This window comes from Ammodytes marinus, assembly GCF_949987685.1.
Source record: "Ammodytes marinus genome assembly, chromosome: 14".
NCBI classification, from domain to species: Eukaryota; Metazoa; Chordata; class Actinopteri; order Uranoscopiformes; family Ammodytidae; genus Ammodytes; species Ammodytes marinus.
In genome coordinates, this window is record NC_137218.1 from 5,872,523 (window position 1) to 5,897,651 (window position 25,129).

The 25,129-nt window shown below is 39.4% G+C and overlaps 2 protein-coding genes across 2 annotated transcripts; one reads left to right on the forward strand and one right to left on the reverse strand.

Moving 5' to 3' along the window:
• Window positions 1-206: 206 nt before the first annotated feature.
• Window positions 207-2,811, forward strand: LOC307261089 (E3 ubiquitin-protein ligase TRIM35-like). Its single transcript, XM_080041532.1, has 2 exons — window positions 207-233; window positions 772-2,811. Exon 2 carries the CDS (start codon window positions 803-805, stop codon window positions 2,189-2,191), a length of 1,389 nt encoding a protein of 462 aa, XP_079897658.1. The 5' UTR covers window positions 207-233; window positions 772-802; the 3' UTR covers window positions 2,192-2,811.
• A 4,150-nt stretch (window positions 2,812-6,961) lies between these two features.
• On the reverse strand, window positions 6,962-24,257 carry castor2 (cytosolic arginine sensor for mTORC1 subunit 2; the record flags this gene model as incomplete). Its single annotated transcript, XM_080040693.1, has 9 exons — window positions 6,962-7,024; window positions 7,511-7,605; window positions 8,017-8,099; window positions 10,545-10,655; window positions 11,499-11,622; window positions 11,807-11,939; window positions 14,776-14,969; window positions 16,656-16,726; window positions 24,145-24,257. 9 exons carry the CDS (start codon window positions 24,255-24,257, stop codon window positions 6,962-6,964), a joined length of 987 nt encoding a protein of 328 aa, XP_079896819.1.
• Window positions 24,258-25,129: the final 872 nt, after the last annotated feature.

Below are 25,129 nucleotides of genomic sequence, written 5' to 3' on the forward strand. Positions count from 1 at the left end.
TGGTTAATAAAGGGTAGGTAAACAAAGGGTAGCCTAGTGGATCGTGAGGAAAAAATAACTTTTTTTTTCGGGCAAAGTAGATTTTTTCAACAAGCTTTCTCCAGAACAGCTGACTCCACCTTTAAACAACAGCATCCATTCGAGGAGGAGCTCCACCCCTCAAACTAAACAGGAAACTGTTAGTTTCTGTTCAGCTCTCTGTGAGAAGAGACACGCGGACAGACAGACAGAGGGTAAGATTTATATCTGCTCATTATTGGTCTGGACCTTATTATACCCGATCCAACGATTGGCTTACCATTTACTACAGTGCACTTTAAAACTCAATGAATTAATATCCATGGGTCAGTTTATATATTCAATAACCAACCATTTTACCCCACCCCTACAGTTACTTTTAAATTGTCCAACTGTTCAATGTTAATCAGTAATTGACTGACTTATCTTGTTTATTTTTGCATTCATATTGTGCTGTATATAGTCTCGACATCATTGCTAATGAGAGCTCTGTTACAAGTGAACAGCAGCCCCAGTAAATGATAGTATGCGCTCCATAAGGGTTTAAACGTGCTGATTAGATCAGATAAAATGTGGTGGAGCCTACAGTTAAACCTTAACAATCTGGTATTTTTCCTATGCACCTTGGACTGAGACACACTGATGTGTTAGAGGTTACGCAGCAGCATGTATTAGAGAAAGTGAAAGTAACTGAGCAAGGGAGGTAGACATCAACTGACTTCCTGTGTTAACCCTTTGCTGTGTTCTTTTCAGCTGCAGTCAGATAAGGCAAAAAAGACACAAAATGGCTACCAGGTCAGAGGAGGATTTCTGCTGTCCTGTCTGTCAGGACGTCTTCAAAGATCCTGTTGTTCTGTCGTGCAGCCACAGCTTCTGCACAGACTGTCTGAATACATGGTGGAGAGGGAAACCGACCAAACTGTGTCCGGTGTGTAAGAGAAGATCGTCGAGGGAAGAACCTCCTCGTAACCTGGCCTTGAGGAACCTGTGCGAGGCCTTCTTAACGGAGAGAGAACAGAGAGCTTCTGAGGCCCCGCCTTGTAGTCTCCACTCCAAGAGACTCACACTCTTCTGCCTGGACCATCAGCAGCCAATCTGTCTGGTCTGTCAACACTCGGAAACCCACGCCAACCACCGATTCAGACCCATCTACGAAGCGGCGCGAGAACACAAGAAGGAACTCGGTGTAACCCTGAAGCCCTTCAAGAAGAAGTTAGAGCTTTTCGAAGAAGTCAAAGTGAAGTCCGGTCAAACGGCAGAATACATCAAGGTCCAGGCCAGACGCACAGAGACGCAGATCAAGGATCAGTTCAAGAAGCTTCACCAGTTCCTAGAAGCAGAAGAGAAAGCCAGGATCGCTGCACTGAGGTCAGAAGAGGTTCAGAAGAGTCAGAAGATGACAGACAAGATGGTGGATCTAAATAAAGAGATAGCAGCTCTTTCAAACACAATCAAAGCCGCGGAGAAGGACCTGAGAACTGACGATATCTCATTCCTGCTGAACTACAAGGCTGCAGTGACAAGAGTCCAGCAGCGCCCGCTAGTGGAGGATCCAACGATGCTCTCAGGAGCTCTGATAGACGAGGCCAAACACCTGGGCAACCTGGCCTTCAACGTCTGGCACAAGATGAAGGACATGGTCTCCTACACTCCCGTGATTCTGGACCCAAACACAGCGCATCGATATGTCACACTGTCTGAAGATCTGACCAGTGCTGGACAAGGGGAAGAGATAGAGGGACTTCCTGATAATCCAGAGAGGTTAGGTGAGGCGTGTCTGCTGGGCTATGAGCGCTTTGAATCAGGGAGTCACAGCTGGGACGTCCATGTTGGGGACACTGGAGTCATGGGCCTGGGTGTGTCTGCCAAGATTAAAGGAAGCGAATGGCCTGAAGATTGGAGAATAATGTTATGTGGAACAAACTACATACCACAGTCACCGTCGGGGGAACACACTGTTGTAAGAGTGGAGAAAGTTTACCAGAGGATCAGAGTGAATCTGGACTTCAACAGAGGGAAGCTGTCGTTCTCCGATGCCGATACTAACGCAAACATACACACCTTCACACACAAGTTCACTGGGAGGGTGTTTCCATTCTTCTATTGCACTATGGGCGAACAAAAGATATTACCGGTGAAAGTTCGTGTGACAGTGGAAGGCCAACGTCTGTAGGTTGGCTAGGAGTGTTTTTTTAGATCAGTTCCACGGGACCCGGGTGGCAGGGAGGAGCTAAGTATTGATAATCATCAATGATTCACCAAGACAAGGCACTTACGTCCTTGATGTCGCTACATTTCAAAGAGCTTCACAAATGGTCCATCCCATTGAGATACTAATATGAGTTAACCTGTTGTTGTAGGTTTTGACCACTAGTAATGCTGTGGCCTAACTCAGTTTTGCTCAGTTTTTATAGAGATTTATCTGTAATCCTAAAAGAAAAACCACACCTCTTTTACAAATGCTGGTCTGACTGTAGGAGCCACATGTGTAATGATTCACAGTCTGAAGTGTGTTGACAATAAAGTTATATCTGATATATTTAGTCATGCTGTAAGTAGACTCTCTTTGATATAACTTTGCGGCTGATTTTTTGTCTATTTTGCTTCCAAAACATGTCTTCTTTCAAACTAGTACTCAAGGGTCCAAAATGTAAATGTATGTGTATGTTACTAAACCTTATCCGTTTGCATCTGTATATTTACATTATCTCAATGTAAGTGTATTTCAATACTCCGAAAATAGAATCTCAACTTCTAAAGCACTTATAGCAAAGAAACTTTCCATAATCACTCTTAAGGATTTGTTAATATGTTGTTATTGTATGATTTATGATACATTTTGTTCTGTACGTATTTTTTGATTTATAAAATGAATAAAAGCTGTATCCAAAATCTGTTGTGTAAGAGTTTTGGAATATGATATGTTATACAATTAAATAAAGATTTTAACTCTGGCTTCATCCAACATCTAGATTTTTTATTTTGCATAATGAGTTAGATATTGCCAGTGGATATTTATTTAAAACATATTGGAAAAGTTGTTAAACAAAAAATGATTGTTGTAATGTAGTAAAGACAATGCATGCCATACCTTCTGAGATCAGCACAATCTTTGCTGACAATGAGTCAGTGGGCTGCAAAGTTGATCTGTTGGGGATCATGTTAGAAGAAAGATGATTGTGATAAAGGAAAAAACTATAAAACCATGTCCACTCCTTTCAAACACAGTGTTTCCTTTATACCTTCCTTTTATTGTACAATGGCATTAAAAGCATTCTATTCTATCCTATAAAACCTGTTCTAGAGAGACGGTTTCTACAGCTGGAACAACCCCCTATCTCCTCCTCCTTGTGTGTGTGTGTGTGTGTGGGCATGCCATGTATTACCCATGTTGTGGGGACCTTTTTCTGTTTACACAGTGGTATTGTGGGGACTTGCCTTCCTTTTGGGGACAACATTTAAGTTTTAGGGTGAAGACTTATTGCTTTAAAGTAAGGGTAGACTTAGGTTTAGGTTAAGGTTAGGGCTAGCGTTATGCAAGTAGTGGTTATGGCAAGTCTCATGGAAATGAATGTTACTCTATGTCCTCAGAAGTGATGAAAACACTACTGTGTGTGTTCGTGTGTGTGTGTGTGACAGAGAGAGAGAGAGAGAGAGAGAGAGAGAGAGAGAGAGAGAGAGAGAGAGAGAGAGAGAGAGAGAGAGAGAGAGAGAGAGAGAGAGAGAGAGAGAGAGAGAGAGAGAGAGAGAGAGAGAGAGAGAGAGAGAGAGATTGTTTGTGTGTGTGTGTGTGTGTGTGTGTGTGTGTGTGTGTGAGAGTTTGTGTGCTGAAGTGAGCTGAAGCAGAGAAGGCTCCCGCGCTGAGCTACAAGGATCTGGCTGTTCTGGCTTTGTTTACTCAGGTCAAATAATACAGAGGACTGATCTACCTGCAGTCTCTCTCTCCTGCTGTCAGCCAGTTAGACAGAGGAAGGGGATCATCACTACAGCTTAAGTCCAGCAGTGAAGAAACAGGTTTATATTATATTATTTGCTTCAAGTTATGATTTAAATTACATAGCTACATGTGTAAACCCCTTATTAGTAACATCTCACAATATGGAAGCGTTGGCATTTTTTTATGTAGCAGCCAATAATGTAATACCTGCTGAAAATGTACAGTAATTAATGCCAATAACGTAATATTTTATACATTTTAGTGTACTAAAAGCCGATAATGTATTGAAGGTGGAGTCAGAGATTCTGGAAAACGCTCGTTGTCAAAATCAGTGAATATCTCATCACGGTCCAATACCTGTATCTACAGTGTGTGCGCTGAAAAAAAAAAATCCAGTGTTAATACACAGCCTAGGCTCTGTAAACTGGTATGTAAACAAAGGGGGCCCACCGTTGAAACATACCCGTTTACAGAGCCTAGGCTGTGTATTAACACTGGATTTTACGTGTGCACACACAGTACAGGTAGCGGATCATAAGGAGATATTCACTGATTTTGACAAAAAGTGATTTGGACAACAAGCATTTTCTCCAGAATCCCTGACTCCACCTTTAATTACAGTACTGGAGTAAATATGCTTACTATTCCAATGTCAAAATCCCCCAAATTTGATTGAGGAACCTGATGTTTAGTTAAGCTCGAGTGTGAGACCAGATTGGGCAGAGTTTTGATAGATGTCACCAGTTTATTGATTAAAGTACAACATTTGGAGCAAATAACAGTGCGAGGACAATCCCCCGTTGTTAAGTAAAGACAGTAAAAATGACACATCGCTGAAAACTCAACACTCAACAACAAGCTTAAAAAAAAAAAAAAAAAAAAAAAAAGCTTGTTTATTTTTTTTCTCCACTCCAAAAAAAAAAATCCAAAAACGAAAAGCTTTCAACTTTTTCCTTGAAACAGAATCAGAAGAAATGTTCCCGTCCTCATGTTAACACTGATAAACACATGGTTTTCTACTAATCATATCTGATCAGTAGAAAGGTTGTTGTTAGGTGCAAGGTATTGTGGGAAAAAAAAGAAAACATAAAAAAAACAAAAAACAAAAACATTCTCACCAAATTGCTTAAGACCAACAGAAATCTCCCCCATCTGGACTTGATCCTTCTAAAGTAAATAGCCCTCCCCGTTTTCACATCAGTACAGCAGGCCTATTGGGGGTTTGTATCCTGCATTAAAGTGCAGACTGGGGCAGTAGTGGGACTAGGGGGGGTTTGAGGGGGACAACTTCAAGACCTAAACGGGTACACCAGGGAGATGTTTCTTCCCCCTGTGTTGAACCTTAGCTTATGTTTAGCACACTTGCGCTAATTCGTTATTCTAGTACATTGTCAAAGTGGCTCAGTCATTTATTAACTTATTCTATTGATGCAAACAACTTCATCATTGCATTTTAGAATCGGGCCTTTTTACTGCGGGTTCACACACTGTGAGCAACGTGGTCGTCTAGCTATCGGAAGTCACTATAAAGTTGTAGTAGGCTAATGCTAACGTGCTAATTATATCGACAAACAAAGTGCAGCTGAGCCGGATGGGAATGTCTTTAGTTTTTTAAATATTTGGTGAAATTAAAAAAAGTTTTGGACGAATCAAAATTAAGACCTGATGACGGCACTGGATGAAATATAAAAAAAAAAAAAATAGCACACATCATCTGTATGTTTGTAACAAGTGAAAGCATTGAGCAGCTAGTGGCTACACGGAAATTCAAGGGGACATCAAAATAAATAGGTATTCTCCACTGCAGACTTTAAATGTCTCTACTAAACAATTGAGAAAAAGTAGGGAATTTAGTCTGACTACTCAGGTTTGGTATAAAACTGAGAAAACTAAGCAAGTCTGTATCGTGAAAGCTTTGTTGCACTTTTAAAACATACACAATTTTTTATTCAGAAATCATATTATCATAAGTAAACTTTCTTTAGATCAAATAATCGCTTTGCAGTGCAAATCATAAATTCAGTTAGCGAGTCATATAATCAATAAAAAAAAAACGTAAGAAATAAATTGTTTGGTTAAAATTAAATAGATAAAATCTGCTCATTTTGTAGTGCCTTGTCAACCAGGTTGCTCACAGTGTGAATGCATATTATTGTTTTAAAACACTAAAAATGTATATTTATTTTCTAATAGAGATCTTGACTTCACTTCATATGTCAACAGACCAATCATCTGCACTTCAATCTGAGGGACTCCAACAGTCAGATCATTGCTGTAATTACAACATGTTCAACAGCTACTAAAAGCAAAAAAAAAAACACACAAAAAAAACACACACACACACACCATATTACTCAACCAGGCAAGTCCGTGATCTGTCCGCTGGCTGTCTCAAAAAAATATTGTCTCCTTCAATTGCACACGTGTATAGTATTATGACAAAGGCATCAGTTTAGTCATTCAAACATCTTGGCACTAAGAAAAATGACCTGTGGAAAAAAACTCTAAACAAAACCAAGAAAAAAAAAAGTAAAAAAAAAATATGGAGAGCTTGAGATATATTTTATATATATATACTATATATAGTATTTCTTTTGATTTTCAAGAGTACATTCGTCATCCTTCTATGAGAGAGGGATTATGTAACTAATACAGTATGGTGCTCAGGAAGAGTCAGGGAGTGGGAAGAAGAAGCAGCTTTAAAAATAAACGTATTCAGTCTGGTAAACTAATGCAACGACAGTGGGACGCCCTCGGGTGCTAGGAAGGTATAGGACGGGTGATGGTGGGGTAAAGAAAATGACAGAGTAACAAAGGCATCCGTAACACCCTCCACCCCACCCTCCCCTCTCTCAAGCCACCCACGTTTTTTTCTCTGTGTGTGTGGTGGTGGTTAGATCCTTTCCTTTCAGAGCCCATCCACAGGAGTCCACCAATCAGCTCTTGGCACTTTTTGGACATGATAAAACGTTTGAACAAAATGACTTTGAAATCGACCGTTTAACTTCACTGGGCCGTGCTCTTGGTCCGCAGCGCTCCGATCACACTTTGGATATTTTCTTCGGGAACCTGGAGAAGACACACAAGGATTTTATAACGACAACTAACTAACTAACTAACTAACTAACTAACTAACTAACTAACTAACTAACTAACTAACTAACTAACTAACTAACTAACTAACTAACTAACTAACACCTGATTGGTTCATTATTTGGTCTTTAAAACGAAAGTAGACGATAAAAAGTCACAATTTTTTTACAGCCGAAAATGTCACAATCAAAAGTCTTGTAACCCTAACCCTCTCTAGCCCGTGGAAAAGCAAACTGATTATTGAAAGGTTCACAATATGAACAAACCGTGAACCTGTATTAACACCAGCCCAGCACTATAACTAAGTTCACACAAGTATTTTTTGAGAGCCTGGAGAAATCCCAATTTGGACATATTGGAACCAAAGTTATCTAAATATCAATTGTCTGTATATCTTCAGCACATACACTGTAGATAGTCTGTCTAATCAAAATGAACTGCTTGGCGAGGGCCATGTCTTACCAGGGCATGGTCAAACTTGAAGGTACTAATGTAGTAAGCTGGAATGTCCGCCGTTGCCAGGGGTTCTGCTATTTGAGCCACGATGCCGCACTCATCTGCAAAAAACACAAAATTATACATAACTGATTATTGTTTATGTACATCATCACTTGGAGACAGTATAGGGTCTTAAATGTGCATAGCATGTTCAAAATGGGTTATTTGAACATATAGTCAACTGGATGCAATTTAACACTATAAATTAAGAGTACAAATGATTGCAGTATTTTTTCATTCATCTTGGAATGACAAAATTTCTAAATATTTAGTATTTTCTACCCGTTTAGCGAAATCTGACGTCATGTACTTCCAAGCACCAATCAGTATTTAAAAAAAAAATTCAATTAAAACAGATATTGGGGTTTTAACTTATGTTACCAAGCCAATTCAAGTTATTGGATTATCTTTACCATCATATGGCCTCGTAGTAGACAAAGCAATCTTTATTTCTGGCAAATAAAACTCACCGAATCCTAAAGGTTGTCCCCCGATGCGAACCATCTTCCAAAGCTCCCCAGACGCGCTGGTGAACAGGACGTTGTTTGGAAACCTTATAGGGTAAAAAAGCACAAAGAAATTCACGTATTAAAGGTTGATATATTTGAAAAATGGAAATGCAATAAAATGTACAGCAAATCTATTAATGCAATGTCAAGATACAGGATGTATCATGTCAAAGTGATTCTATATCTTATTGTAACTATCTCTACTATCAGAAATGCTCCTTTACCTCTTGAGCTATCATGCTAGTGAACATGTTTGATTGTTAGTCAACAAACCTGTGATACTAACTTTAGTTTAAAAAGCTAAGATTTGCCATCTGTAGTGTTAAAGAATAAGAACCACACCAGCTGACTATTGTTGACATTCGAATGTACGTCTTTGAACTAGTCAATGACGATACTGCTTTAGCAATATGGTTCAAAACAAAATGGTTTCATTTTTTTATGTGCAGAACATGTTTTATCAGTCTATGTAGATGGATATCCATGGCATTCTGACAGATCAATGCACAAACTTTAAAGGAATACTTCACTCATACAGAAAACATAAAATCGCTATTATAATTTAATGAATGAGGTTGTTTTTCCCCTCAGTCTTCCCTTGGCCCAGCTGTCCTGTTAATCCTAACCCTACATTTTACCATGTGTGATGTCACACATGGTAAAATGTAGGGTTAAACAGTGAGACCATAAAATGTGATTTAAAAGAGCCGAGCTGTGACCAAATAACAAGCACTTCATTGTCAGTTGGACTCATTATGACATTTTCAAAATGTTTTAAATAGATCTGTCGGAGATGACTCACTTTAAATGTTGTGCGTCACTCTAGTCTAACAGCACCTCTGTGTTTTGCTCTAGTTAACAAATATAAAAGGCACCTGGCACAGTTAACACACAAAGCAGAGGGAGCTAACTATTAACTCATCATCGATCGAAGCAGCTGAATTGTGTTACGACTGTTGTATTGAATAACAGAGCCACTGTAAAGCAGAATAAAATGGGTGACCTATTCCTTTAAGGCAGCACATACAGAACATGGGGAAAAGACTGACCTAAAAGAAGCAGTATCAAAACATAAACTTTAAAAACACAATGAAAAGTTTGGTCCAATTATTATTTTACCTCCGCATTGCTTAAAGACATCTCTGACCCATATAAGGGGAAAGCTCATTTATGGATGAAAAATCTATGATCAAATGCTAATATTGCAGTATTATAAGAAACCACACGGGGTCTGCAGTTTTTTTTATGGCCTTTTCTGCTTAATTAGAGAGTATAGTGTGGGAAAGAGAGAGACGCAGTGGAGAATGAATGAGTCAGACTTGTACCCACTGTGTCTAAAGTGCATTGTAAGTGCAAGTGTTCTAATTTCGCTTAGCAACGACACTAATCGCCCCCCTTTCAAAGAACAATCATACATTTGTCCCCCCCCCCCCCCCCCCCCCCCCCCCCGCAGCACAAACATTATGTTCCAGACGGGAAAACACAAAACAACATATTAAGAGAACAACTAGTGTAGTCAATTTGCACGGTAGCAATATCAATATAGTTTCACAGCCAGTGAGTAGGGCTGCTAGCCTGGAAATCCTGACCCTGATATCTTGAACGATAGAGGGTCTGGCGACGATCAATAGTAATTTCCAACTCTAGGGGCGGCTCCTACTCGTGCATTTCAAATGCCACTGCACGCAGTTGGATAGCACTACAACCAATCAGAGCGATGCACAAGTGACGTAAGCCCCGTTCGTTTAGCGAACAGCTGTTAAACTGTTCAATTAAACGTTTGCCGTTGTCGGTCGGCAAAACAGAACATTCCACTTACTTGCTAGTGAAAGCTATGAGTCCCGTCTTCCAATTCGTTAAGGGTCGAGGCCAAAGCAGTCTCAAACTCACACAACATATCCGCAGCCATCTTTGATGTTTACTATCACAGCTTCGACGTCGCATGCACGTCACTGTCGTCATCCGGTTACGTCCTCCCCAGAGCACCATATAAAGGGCTCTGGCGCGCCCATATTAGATAGAACCAATTGAAACGTTATACCAGATTTCTGGTAGTCTTGATAAGCTTCAACGGAGCGTCTCCAGACCAACACGCGCAGCAAATTTAATTTGCCAGCGCCTAGTGGCAGGTCTGGGAATGCCAGGCTATAGGGCTGCAGTATTTTTGCTAAAATGTGGATCACGGTTTTTCTCCCAAATAATTTATGGCTCGATTCTCTAATAGCATTTTTATTTTTTGTTAACAAAAACATCAACTGACACTTAGACACCCTTAAACATAAGATTTAAGTGCTAGACTTCAACTTAAAAGTCTCTTCTAACATAGAAATAGAACACTTAAATGAGCAGTGTGTATTTTTTTAATTGGCATTTTTTTTTTGCTACTGAAACAAAAAAATAGAATGTGAAGTTACAGCTTTAGAATAAAAATATATATATATACTGTATATATATATATATATTTAAAGATGAATTGCTTTAGCCCAAACCTTTGAGTGGTCTGTTCGTCCATGACCAGAGAGATGTATCCCTCGATCAGGGAGAAGGAGAAGAAGCGGATGTGGTTTGAGTCCTCGCTGGAAGCTCCAGACTCCTTTGTCCTGGGAGAAGACAAGGGCAGAAACACTTAATGTAGAGAAATCATATTTTGGGAATCTCATACCTAGTTACAGACATGTCATTTAAAAATGTTATTAATTTACATCTTAGGAGGTGGCTGCCAGTTTTGCCTAGCAAGTAAAACAGAAATATAGTAGCTACTTTGTTTATTTGTTTTTCATTTTATTGCATTTAATTGTGAGATTGTTTTATTTCCGTCTTCACTATGTTTTTAAATGTTTTAACAATGAATTACTTAGTTGAGTCGGTGAAAGCAACCCACCTATTATGTATTGTAGGTGTCATGGTCTGTCTGTGCCTTGTCTTGTTTTGGTGGTTTCCCTGTGTTGCCTGTTTTATTTTGGTATGTCTGTCTTGTTTCTCCCCATGTCCTGTCAAGTTTCCCTCCAGTGTGGTTACTGGACCCGTCCTAATGTGTTCCACCTGTTCCTCATTGCCTACCCTGTCTTGTGTGTATATAAATCCTTGTGTTTCATTGTTCCTTGTCTTTGCATTGTGGTTTGTCGGTGAGTCCCTGTCCTGTGTGTCACCTGTGTCTATGTATTCCTTGTTTTTTTTGCCTTTTTTTGTCATTTTTTTGAAGAGAATAAATTTTCCTTTACCTGAAACGTTCTGCATTTAGGTTCTACCTCCCTGCCTGCCTGCCTGCCACCCGCTACCCTGACAGTAGGTGACTTTCACAGCTAAATAATAAACCATGCAAAAGGTGTTCACTTTCGGCTTATAGTTTTGTAAAAACCTGTTAACTTATTTACGACCAACACCAAACACAATAAGGCCTTTTAAAAATGTCTGTATTTCAAATGAGTTGGGCTGATTCTTACCCTCCAGAGTAGAACATGACGTCCATGAGCAGAGTAGCTACAGAGGGCAGAGTGTCTGGATCCAGGCTGGTCACACAGAACATGTTACTGGGACTGGACAAGGGGTGGATGATGGGACGGGGCACTGGAAAAACAAACCCATGATTGAACACATGAGGGGTTAAAAGACAATGATACAGGGATATTTAAAAGGTGAAGTCAGCTATTGGAGAATGCTTGTTGTCAAAACCATCTTTACTCAGATGTATTCCAAAAACTTTCACAAACATTCTTTAAAAGCTGGCTTCTATTCAACAATAAGAACCTACCTAGTTTAGGCTTAACGAAGCCGTTGGTGATGCCCAGATTGTGAGCGGCGACCGTCTCTCCGTTGACGACCCGCAGCAAAGTGAACTCTGAAGACAGCGTGTGCATGACCATCGGCAGGTCTCGCTCTCGCACCTGAGGGAAGAAAAATTAAGGAATCCATCTATTGTAGCAAATTCCAATATTGGCTGTATGTTGTGTGTGTGTGTGTGTGTGTGGCAAGTTTGGTTCCCCCAAAATTGTATTCGAACAATATTTAGAAACAGTGAAGAGGAAAATAAAATCAACTGTATAAGAACAAATAAATGTGAAAAACAAACAAAAAAAAACCAATAACTAATAGACTAGAATTTTTTTTCCAGTGCAGCACTAAAAGTTCCCCAAATTAAATTAAGAAAATAAAATCACAGGGGAGCCATTCATCAAAGTCACCAGGGGAGATTCTTCATTTAGATTTGAACGCTGCAGCAGTTGGAATTCATTAGGACGTTTAATGTTTTCCAAAAACAATGACGCAGTACGATTATAATATGATTCAATCAAAAAGCTCTTTGTTGGTGGCGTAGTGGAGAAGAAGAAGAAGACGAACTGCAATGCACTGTGGGTGCTGTTGCAGTGGTCGCGGGTTCAAATCCGACCTATGGACCCTCACTAGCCTACAGGTAATCCCCCCCTCTCTTGCTGTCTCCCCATCTCAACCGTACACTATCCAACTAAGCTTAAATGCCAAAAAATAATCTTAAATCTGCTGCTCCTTGTATAATGCAGGTATGAGATGTGTCTTTTGTTTAAGCGGAAACTGAAGGTAACCAAAGATAAATATCTACAGCGTGATTCATGGAAATGAAGTTGTTAGTCTTTGAGGACATCTTGTCTTGGTCAGAGAGAACTTAGGAATGTGAATGAATGGGCCGAAGTGTTTCTGATAGTGGGGCAACAAAAAATAGCACCAATCAAAAGAAATGTTGTAATCAAGTTCAATTTCGTTGAGATTCCTTTTCTTGAAGATAATATAATTTTTTATTCTAATTTCAAGTAGTGCAGTGAAAAATTCAGGGCCTGTGCGGCTACTTTGATTTTGATGCACATCTATTCCTGCAGTTACGGTAGCGGCACATTTTGGTCCTTTTTTAACTGGGTTTTCAGTTTTCTGTAGAGAACTACTGATTCAAACAACTTCACACTCCATTGTGTCCTTAGCAACAAACCCACCATGTGGGAACGCAATCAGATGAACACTTGGCGAGTTATCTCGAAGACAGACACAACACAGACACGTCTTCCTTTATAGTCTGATGGCTTTGTATTCTGATTATATTACTATCAAATGAAAACTGAATTCCCTAGTAGCATAATCATTTTAATCAATTCAAGAGTTATTGCAAATTGCTTCGACATATCATAACCCATAAAGCTTTTTTATGAATTTATATAACAAGCAGATTGATTGAAAACACTAAGCTGCCGTGTCTTTAAAACAAAAAGGTCTCTTGGAAAAACTTAAAATGGAAAAAAAAGTACTTAATTTCATTTCTGAGGGCGACAGCTATAATTTGAATGTTTTTCTGTGAGTGTGTGTGTGTGTCTGTGTGTGTGTGTGTTTGTGTCTGTGTGTGAGATAGAAAGAGATTGAGAGTGAAGGTGAAGTAGCTTGTGTGTATCTGCTCTGAGCTGCTTGACTCAGTCAGAAATATACTTATGGCTTCGTCTGAACTAGTGCACTCAGCATTGGGGTTATGTAACATGCAACAACAACAAACAAAAGGTTGTGCCCGTAGAAATAAATAAAATACCAACAACACATATTAAGCCGGTCTGCCCTTTGGCCCGGCTCAGAGACTGGGTTAACGCATTCTGACAAAGTGTGAGCTGATGACAGAGAGACCAGTGTGTGTGTGAGTGTGAAAGAGAGTGTGTGTGAGACTGTGAGTGTCTATGTGTGTGTGACTGTGTGTTCGTGTGAGTGTCTGAGTGTGTATGTGTCTGTGTATGTTTTTGTGTGTATGTGTATGTTTTTGTGTGTGAGACTGTGTGTGTGTGTGGGCGCCGGGGTGAACACAGCAGGTTAATGCAGCGATAATTAGAATGGTGGTTTTCGCTGGACACAGAGAAACTGGCCCCCCCCCCCCGAGTTATGATACCTGGAATTTCCAAATGCTGAGCCCGGCTGATCCCCTTTACGTAACAGATTATCAACGGAGACTATTGATAGTGCCTTTCTTTCATTTTCTTAAACATGCCAGAGTTAAACTCAAAATACCTTGTTGTTGTGCTCCAGCAAAGCAATAAAATGATATTCTCTCTCCGCGTGGTGAAAAAAAGGCATTCGGTATGAAGAGAGAGGATTTATGTCTAAATCAAAGGAAGTGGGTCTGTGGAAGACGGTACACTATATCCAGGGTTATTGCTTTTTCATGTCAGGCGCTGGGCGGTGTGGACATAAACAGTGAGGTAGCCTGGTGTGGACATAAACAGTGAGGTAGCCTAGTGGTTGTACAATAGAGACATAATGCATCTCTTAAAGCATGCTGTGAAGCAAGGGGATCAATGATAGCCTCTGAAATGCATAATGTCTTTACCAACATAATCCAATTTGTATTGTATTGGATATTGTATTGTGATGGATGCAAACGTTCTTATTCTATTTCTATTGATTACCTTTTAATGTTTTAAAAAAACCCTTCCTCGACGGTTAAAGGTGAACTCAGCGATTCTGGAGAATGCTTGTTGTCAAAACACGTAGTCAAAATCAGATAAGAATGTAAACGGGCATGTTGCTAGCTATACAGTGGGCCCCCTTTGTTTTAAATACCATTTCACAGAGCCTAGGCTGTTTGTTAACACCAGATTATACCAGCAATATTCACTGATTTTGGCAAAAAAAGAATCACTGACTCCATCTTTAAAAAAAGTAGAAAATTCAAAGTTAATGGTCCAAAAGTAGCACTGAAAGGTCATCAACCTCACTCACCAGGATAAAGTCGGTCTGATAGGTGGACAGCATGAAGACAGAGATGTTGTGGTCGGCCAGCGGAGCGATGACTGATTTGGCGATCTTAGTGACTCCGATGGGCTGGGAGTTTGAGGCGTTACCGCTCCCTGACACCACGTTAAGGGCCAACCACGTGGCTTCTGCTACACTGATGTGCTCCGACACGGGCAGCTCTGAAAACGGACGGAGACAGTCATGTTAAAGGGAGTTAATGGAGGTACAGTATGTGTAAAAAATTTGATAAAATAGACAACAGTACATCACCAAAACAAAGTAATAGTTATTTTTTTATTACGTTAAAATGAGAGTTTTATAGCTACACGGACGCCGCCATGTTGCTTTGCCATGTTTCTACAGTAGCACAGAACGGACAAACCTAACAGCCTTACGTGTTTCTTTACACAGTGAGTGTAGGTGAAGACCAAGAAGAAGTACAGTACTTCTTCTTGGTATTTAGTTATTTATTCTATAGTACTGTACTATAGAATAAATAACTAAATACATCTTCACTTGATATTGTGGAAAGACTTGAGGCAGTGGTGGATGATGCCATCTTTAGTAACTATAGCTTCTTGTCCTTGAAGGACACCGGAGCTTCTGTAAATTCTCAGAATGGGGAGTTTTTTTTATTTCACTGATAGTGTTCTTCCTAACACACAGCTGTATTTATAAAGGGAAACAGCGATTTAACCCAGAGCCAGTTGTTCATAAAACTTTTTATAGATGTTGTTTTTCCAAAGACCCAATGTCTTCTTGCTAGTTCTTTCCTGAGGAAAAATCCATAAGTAATAAAAAAAAAAAACATTTTTGGACAGCAGTTCACAATGAATGGTTGTTTCTTTTTCTTATGTGTTCCAGTTCCTGCTTTTCTTCTGACCTGGGATTATGGGAAATATACAGTAATATCTTTAACAGCCTCCAGTAATAGAGCGGTGCATTAGACCAGCTTTTCCGCCTGTCCTAACAAATTCCAGTCTAGATGGAAGGATATTAAAAGGTGCAGTGTGCAAAGGGAATTGGAGTTTCTCAGAACAGACCTGATAGAAATGATATATTATATTCATATGTATGTTTTAATGAGTGATTAATCGCTTGAAAATAAAAGTTGTTATTTTCTAAAAGTTTTATATCTACATAGAAGCAGGGCCAAGCCGCCATGTTGCACCGGCATGTTTCTACAGTAGCACAGAACGGACAAAGTTAATGGCCTGACGTGTTTTTATATATAGTCGGGTGCTGAACTCAACTTCCATTTAGATCAGTTAATAATAAACCCTCTTACATATGGAGGATAAAGAACTATATTCAATACCATAGCCAAGACTTACATTTACAGCATGTACAATATATTGTTTATTTCTCAAACATTATTACATTAACTTAATTAAAGGTGTATATGGACAAATAATTCCATCTGTATAAAACATGTTGGCTGCTCTAGTTATGGAGTAAACGCACTTAGACCCAGTCACCAGTAGAACATACCTTCGCCGGTTACGCAACACATAGCCAGTTGTCTCCACGGTAACCAAGGAGGGTCACCCTGGGAAAGGGTGTGTGTGTGTGTGTGTGTGTGTGTGTGTGTGTGTGTGTGTGTGTGTGTGTGTGTGTGTGTGTGTGTGTGTAATGACATGGATTCACTCAATCAGCTCAACCACACAACACACACCGAACAGACCGGCAGCTTGGCCTCACGAGGTAGATGATCACAAAGTGTGCTCAAACATTGGCCTGCCGAAGCTACGTGGTAGAATCCCGATATTGTGTGTGTGTGTGTGTGTGTGTGTGTATGAGTGTGTGTGATCTACGGTTACCACGGTGACTTTAAATAAAGATCCACAAAGCGAGGGAGGCCCCACCTTTAAAGCCTTCCTCGTCCACGATTATTGTGTAGTCCTCCGGAGTCTCTGTCAAACTGAAGAACTTGCACCTGAATGGAAGAGACAGACAAAAGAATAGGATGGTTTGAATGGTGAAAGTTTGACTCCATAGTTAAAGGTGCAGTCAGTGATTCTGGAGAACGCTTGTTGTCAAAATCAGAGAATATCTACTCACAATCTGTTACCTGTCCGTATTGTGTGTGCACTGAAAAACTACAGTTTTAATACACAGCCTAGGCTCTGTAAACTCATGTAAAAAAAAAAAAATCTGTTTGGAGAACTAAGGTGATGCTTTCATATGAAAAGATGCATCAATGAGACGTTCAGGGACCAATACGAGACGGCAGCTACGCCTGTAAATGTCCAGTTCATCATTTTATAGTGAACGTGAGGCTCGTAACCAAGACATCAATAAAGCATAGCACTGCTCTGCTTCGGATATAAACCTCTCTGAGCTGTGAGAGGAATGCTCAAGATATATTTCTATTTTCTACATATGCTTTGTACAGTATGTTATATACATATCTAGTTTTTACCAAGGTTTTATCCAAGACGTTTTATCTTATTCATGTGTATATCATAACCCGTCTGGACTATTGCAAATGCACTTTCTGTTGCTGTTGGTCAAGCCTCTCCTCTCAAAGTCATAGCATGGTCCAAAATGCTATTGATAGTTTTTTCTGGCACCCAAAATCAAGAGCATATTTTTTTCCCCATACTGGCCTCCCTCCATTGGCTCCCCTGTGCCTTTTTAGAATTTGTTATAAGATTTTATTATTTGCTTCTTAAATCCTTAACCCGTTCAGAACCCGATCATGATCCGAAGACACTGAAAATACTGTTTATGCTGAATTTTTACTGTAACTGCAAATCATAAATCATAAGCAATAAAAAATAAACGTTATGATGTTGTTTTTCCGTCCATTGGAATGGACGAGGAATCTAAATGCAAGCCACCACCCGATAGTAAAAATGTCAAATTGTCTTCAGAGACCTTGTTATTATGTACAGTGCTTTGGCTTAACTCTGTTGTTTTCAATGTGCTTTAGAACTACAGTAGGATTGGATATGCAATGCATACTGAAAGACTATGACTTGCAAAACAACAACCGAAATATGATATATTATCAAGAGATACATCATGATATTTATTACCACATATTGATAAATTAAGCAATATTTTTTTTTTATCATTTAATATTTCGAATGCTTGAGTTAAGACAACATGCACCACAACATCACACAATTCCTTGTCTTGTGTCTAAAATCCAGCAGCTAGTCAGGATTCAATATATTACGCACCAATGCAAAACACATTCTTAGATGGTGAAATTCGGATATTGGATATGAAGTCATAAATCAGCTTGAAAACGAAATCGCATAAAAGGAAATTGGCAGTGTGTGCACTTGCAAAAACAACATGCTGCACACGACAACACTACAGTGCTAATCAGATCTTCCACAGACCCCGGCTACAGAATGCTGCTAGGCTGGCACTTCACATTCAGCTGAAAGGTGTGAGAAACGACAGTGAAGAAGACTCAACAATGCTCTCTGAGGGAACGCTGGCATTTCCTGTTGGAATGAAATGAGCTGTCGGCCGGGTCGTCACTTTGATTTGTTTTCTTCTTGCCAAGGCCTCCGGACAGCATTGGGGATTCTAGTTCTAAGTGCCTTGTGTTAATAATACATTCTCCAATCATGATAGTGTCATTGGTGTAGCACTAACTAATGACTGCAGCAGATTTAGTCTAGTGTATTAATACCGGTCAGGGTAAAGGATGGCAAAATATGTAACAAACACACAGACTAGCCCAACACATGTGTTTGAAAAAACTACCCATCTAGGAAGCACATTAAAGGTGGAGTCAGCGATTCTGGAGAACTTCTTGTCCAAATCACCTTTTGGTCAAAAATCAGTGAATATCTCCTCACTATCACGTGTGCGCTGAAGTATGTTAATACACACAGCCTAGGCTCTGTAATCTTGTATGTGTAAAAAAGTGTACCGGGACACCATACCGTAGCTAGCAACATACCCGTTTACAGAGACTAGGCTTTGTATTAAAGGGCAAACACACATAATGGACAACAAGTAGTGATCGTGAGGAGATATTCTAGCCTGGCACCGCCCGCCTACTACTTCCGCTCAATTTTAATTTCTCTTCAGTAGTCAGTCTGGGTGTGCGGTATATTCTTAGGTTTTCTCCGGACAGATTTCTGCCGGTCCAATCAGCGAACGGAAGGAGTGGCTCAGAAGCCGGCGCATGACATGGTTGGTTGGCAGATCCAGAGTGGCAGTGGGCAGATCCAATAGTTTTAAACTTCAACAGACACCCGCCTTCAAGTGAGTTAACGTTTGTCAATTGAGCGATTCCAGACCTTCTGTACAAATGAAATGAAGTACGATGGTCTGGTAGAACCAGGCTAGAGATATTCACTGATTTTTGGCAAAAAGCGATTTTGACAACAAGCATTCTCCAAAACCGATGACTCACTCTCACTCAACCTTTTAGTGCATAATTAAAAAAACAAAAACTTCCTCCCCTCATTTGTCTTCTAATACTTGTCAGCGTACACTCATGTTACCTAGTCACAAGACATGGAATTATGGAATGACTAATAGCTGGCTGCCATGGCCACCCAAACCTCCAGCCTCAGACAAAGTGCACCACTTAAGAATTTCGCCCCCAAACACTGAAATAATCCAGTGTGTCTGAATAACTCTGGGCAGGATTTGTCTTTATTCCTATACAGGATATGAGTAAAAAATATGAAGAAGCTTTTCATTTGTTTTCTTCAGTTCACCGCTACTGTCTTTTCTCCGACATTCCTACATAAAAGAACAAACTGTAGTCTTAGCAACAGAACAGTGAAAACAACAAGGCTTTTATTGATGCGGCTAATCGCATGGCAAAGACTATAAAATACGACAGGTCAGGTGCATATTTTTTAAAACTTTTTTCAGCAAGAGTTCCCTGATGTTTCAGTTGTTTTGCAATTGGATGACCCCGGCCCCAAACATAGCTCCTTGTAAGTTACATCCCCCCCCCCACCACCAAAAAGAAGCGCTCCTTTTCTCTGTCTTTCTTCTCAACTGTAGTCTTCATAGCTGACACTCATATTTGTAGACCTGAATACCACAGAGAGGATATTGCCAATAGTCCAACATGCAAAGCTAAAAGTTACAGGAACTAAGAGTCAAATGTTTACAAGTGTTGGTTTACATTTTAAAATCCAGAAATAAAAAGCGCATAAATGTTTTTCCACTATACTGCAAACCACCGATACACTGAGTACATAATAACTGGCACATGGACCAGGCTGTTAATGTGACAAATATATAATCTGTAGATGTTTACGCAGTCTAACAAGGTCCTTGAATGCATCATATTAAAAGTTGGAGCGATTCTGGGGAATGCTTGTTGTCAAAATCACGTTTGTCAAAATCAGTGAATATCTCCTCATGGTCTGCTTCCTGTCCGTACTGTGTGTGCGGCGCGCTGAAAAATAATCTGGTGTTAATACACAGCCTAGGCTCTGTAAATGGGCATGTTGCTGCTAACTACAGTGGGCCCACTTTGTTACATTTTTTTACGATTGCTAAACCACAGTGGGCACAACTGGAATGACAAGTGCAACACTCTAACAACAGTATGCAGAGCAGCGGTTCATTCGGACCAAACTGTAGCTCGTTTTTCATTGCTTAAACACAATTTTCAAAACTCTACACACCTATCTCATGGCTTAACCACAGCCTGCACAACAATGTGGATTTCCAGCACTTTTTTCAAAGGCTAACACACTGCTGCCACAACTGTAAACCACACATTCAAAACAGAATGAATGCCTTTCAAACACTGCGGATTGCAATTTCAACTGAAACACTAAGATGTCTTGTTTTAGACTGGTTAGTGAACATATATACAGTATAAAGGGAAAGCTCAAAAAAATATATTTTTTTGGAAATGGACCAAGGAAGACAGGTTGTTGGAGGTAGAACAGTGGCAGTGAGAGTGTGGATGTGTGGAGGAAGACCTAGAAGACATAGAGCTGTAATGTCTGATAAAATACAGTAAGGGCAACACTGATAGACCCTGTTGTGAATCGGTCTCGCATTGAGAGAGGCAGGGTTGAGAGTGCAACCCAATCTGCAAAAATCTAAAGTTGCATCTGTAATACGAATTTTCCAGCAAACAAACAGCTTAGAGTTGCCTTTCCTTACAGTAAATGACAACATTACAGGAATTGATTTCTGTATTACAATTATAGAATATTTACACAGATAAATACTACATTTGGAAATGTTTTCAATAAAATATACAAAATGTGTACCTCTTGAAGCAAACTTCTGATTTTCATTTCTTTTTGTTTTCCTAAAAAAATGGTATGTTATAAAATAAACAATTTCATGTGAAATAATTTCACCCTTTCATCAAAGAAAATATTATGTAATTTGTGTGAAATAACTCAAATTATTCAAACTGTAAAGATTAAAAGTTTGTAATTTGTGTATTGGGGTTTGATGCTAGTGTTTGTACTCTGAGGAGGTTCTGAGTGACAGTGTGTTATCTCAATGAGGCTGGTTCATCGTGTTTGCTGCACTGAACCTGTTTTGCAGGTGAAGTGAACTGTTCAGCTCCAATGACTGTTGGTAGTGCAGACTGTAGTTTAGAGTTTTGCACATTGAGCTACAGTTGTGCCCACTGTGGTTTAGCGATCGAAAAAAAACTGTAACAGACCCTTTTGTTTTACTTGCCAGTTTACAGAGCCTAGGCCCTGTTTATTAACACCAGATTTATTTTTAGCGCACACAAAGTACAGACAGGTGAAGGATCGTGAGGAGATATTCACTGATTTTAACAAAGTGATTCTGACAACAAGTGTAGTCCAGAATTCCTGACTCCACCTTTAACGCAAAACAACCACTTACTCTTCACTCAAATATGTTTAAAGGGTTTTAGCAGTGACTTTATGATGGACAGTTTCAAAGCTACAATAACAAGCAGTGACAGACAAGTTGGCAGAAAGGCAAAACCTCACATATCATGTCTGTTTACTTCCTCACTGACAACGGAGCCAAAGTTCTGCATCTCCTATTTCAGACTCAAGAATATATTTGGTTGCAACGAATAACAAATCCATGTTGAAAGAGGTTATGATTAAATCTCTCTCTCATAGGGACAGACAGGGAAGTTGACAGGGACGTTATATCAGCTGACTGATCGGGCATCTGGCCAATACGTATTATATTGTTTATCCAGCAGGGATTACTCAAAACATTGGTTGTTTCGTAACTGTAAAAATGTCTCGCTCAGTACATAGTATTTCACAACTCACTTCAATTACCATAAGGAGAATATATAGTTTAAGTTATTAGCATTTTCAAACTTAAATAACATTATTGGTCTCAGCTTCAATATTCTTCTTATAGAAATGTTTTAATACACTAATGGTCCAGTTCTAGTGTTCTTAAAGTGTTTCATGTTGGAATCGGCCCACTATCTCCACTGACAGCTTTACATAACACTCTAATGAAATCTAGAATTAGAACACTATAAGTTAATGCAATATGCAGTACATAATGTGAGTGCCTGGCTATTGTTGATGTCATCATCACAAAAAATCAACTCATTATTGAAGGAAAGTTTTCAGAATCTGTCAGAATTTGAAGCAGTTCTTGCGAGATGGAAAGATTCCCATATTCCAGACTGATAAACACAGTTATACGATTGCACAGTTGGACATATTAAGGTGAAACACTGATAATAGCAGAATATTCATTACATTTGGGTTTAATAACCTGAAACAATGGACTTTTAGGCTGTCCTGAGGCGTTCAAAGTTTGCTTGCATTTCAGGGATTTCCTTCTTATCAAATCGGCAAGTATAATATATCGGAGCTTTTAAGTAAGTTTCCCAGTTTTACTTATGCCTTGAATGTTGACACAAACATTTTTTTTACAAACATGAAACTGGTGATAACAGCTACCCAGCTATCACATGAATGCAGCGTTACCACCTCTGCTTAGCTATGTTCTTGGGGAAAACCTTGCAACATACAAAATAATTCAGAATTTAAAAGATATAATGCTTATGTTTTGCAGATTGTAACCATGCCGACTGATGTTAAAGGCTGATGTATGTAAAGGCACGTGGCTGTGCAGCTTCTCTTACTAGGACTTATGCAATAGGCTAGCAGCTGTCACTGGCTATTTCCCACCAGCAAAACAAATCACCTCACAGTTTAAAAGGTGGCGTAGCTAGGATATCACAGAATATGTCGGCTATTACGTTACAACAGCAACTTTGACTGCAAGGTGAAACCAATTAAAAAAAGATCACACATTTACGCTGGTTTTTATTTTGTTGATTGCAAAGTGTCTGTGTGATTTAACATGACAAGATTATGTCTGAGTTCAGAACTGAGCTGTATTTGATTAATCGTATAGTAGTCGATGGAGAAACATGAATATTTTTTTTGGCTGGGACAAAACATCTTAAAGTTAAAGATAATTGTGACATGCATTTTCCGCCTGTATTTGGACATTGTATAGGACCGGCAATGCATCAATTCATTAAACGATATACAATTTGTAATAGTAAGATATAGGGGGCAATGCAAATATTGCTAAGCTGCAGACCTATGTAGGCCTATGTCAAATCCAGGGCGTTACCTTATTTATTTTGGATCATCTGTAATGTTATTTCACTGTACACAGGCTTAGAACAACCAGTGTGTTTCCATTGAGTGATGTCATTTGCTTATAGGCTTCAAGCAAAGGTTGTGGTGGTAATATGAACACAAACACGTGTAATAAAGGCCTGTTGGGATGCCATGGCACTGGCTGTAGTCTGGTGTGGCTGTGCTGCGAGACTAGGATGCCACTGACAGCCAAGGGGCTCTTTAATTAAAGTTGTCCACATGCTGAATGTGCCACAGTGGCTATCCACTTCACAGGAGAGGGACAAAGCAGCTCCTCTACTTACTTCTTGTTACAGTTTGGTAAAGAAAAAAAAGAAAGAAAAAATAATCTTGTTATAATTTCCCTAAGTAAAAACAGGTTGCAAACACACACACACACACACACACACACACACACACACACACACACACACACACACACACACACACACACACACACACACACACACACACACACACACACACACACACACACACACACACACACGCTGTCCTACTGGCGTCCACCCAGCTACAGATGGCACAACGCTACAAAATGACACTACAGAAACAAGGATAGGCCTGGAAACTGGTGGCAGAGACAGACTATAACACACAGCATGAATACAAATGCATGAAATATATGGAGCATGCATTCAACACCAATACCAGCCAAATCCCTGCAGTAAACCAGTAAACACGTACAGTGATACATGTGGAAACAGCTAAATGGCACAGTGGTGTTTGCTATTGATGCAGCCATCGCGTTTGGGAAGTTACGTACCTTGTTTTGGAGGCCAAGAAAGCGAGTTTTATTAATCCATGAGTGCATATCTGGATCCCCTCTTTCTCTATACACGCCACTTTCAAGCTATGCTCTAGTATGTGAAGCTCCATCGTTTACGTCTTCTCATTTGAGGAACGACTAAAAAAAAATTGGGGAAAAAAATGGGAAAAAAAACAAGACAACAAAAGCCTTAAATACTTTCAAATAAGATGCATAAATAAATAAATAAATACACACGCGTACACACACATACACACACGGCGATGCTAAGGCGTTATTAAATAGGGAAAGAAAGAGCGAGGCAGGGTGGAATACAGAAAAGCAAAGAGGTAAAAAAAAAAAAAAAAAAAACCTGCTGTCAAGCCTGCAGAGGAACCGCCTCACACTTCTGGTACAAGGTTTTCAAAATAAAAGTTGACCATATAATAGGCCTACGAGACTATTCTAGAGCTAAAAAAAAAATGTGTGGATTGATTGATTGATTGATTTATCTATTGACAGGACAATAGCTGTCCATCTTTTTGATAATCTATTCGGTTTATCGATTTTAATTTGTCAAGCCAACATTTCTACATGTCTAGTCTACTGCTTGAAAAAATGACTAGAAATGACTATTGAGATAGAAACATGGCCTATATTCAAACAAGACATTTTATATTTAGAAATCAAATGGTAACACTAAAGTGATTTTCGTATTATTCCCAAGAATGTAGTAATCCTGTATCAATAATGGGGAGAATGGGTTTATTTTTGTTAAGTTGTTTCACAGTTTATTTGCAGTTTTTGTAGCCTAACAATCAAAACGTGAAAAACAGGAAAACAATTAAATAAAATGGCGACCTTCGCTGACTATAAAAGCACCTTATTCCCTGATCAATTATTTAATGGGAATGAGTTCAATTGATGATTTATAGATACTCTTTTATTCTGAAGAATAAACATGAAAGCGGCAGTGACCTTTTCACTAACTTCCCGCAGCTTG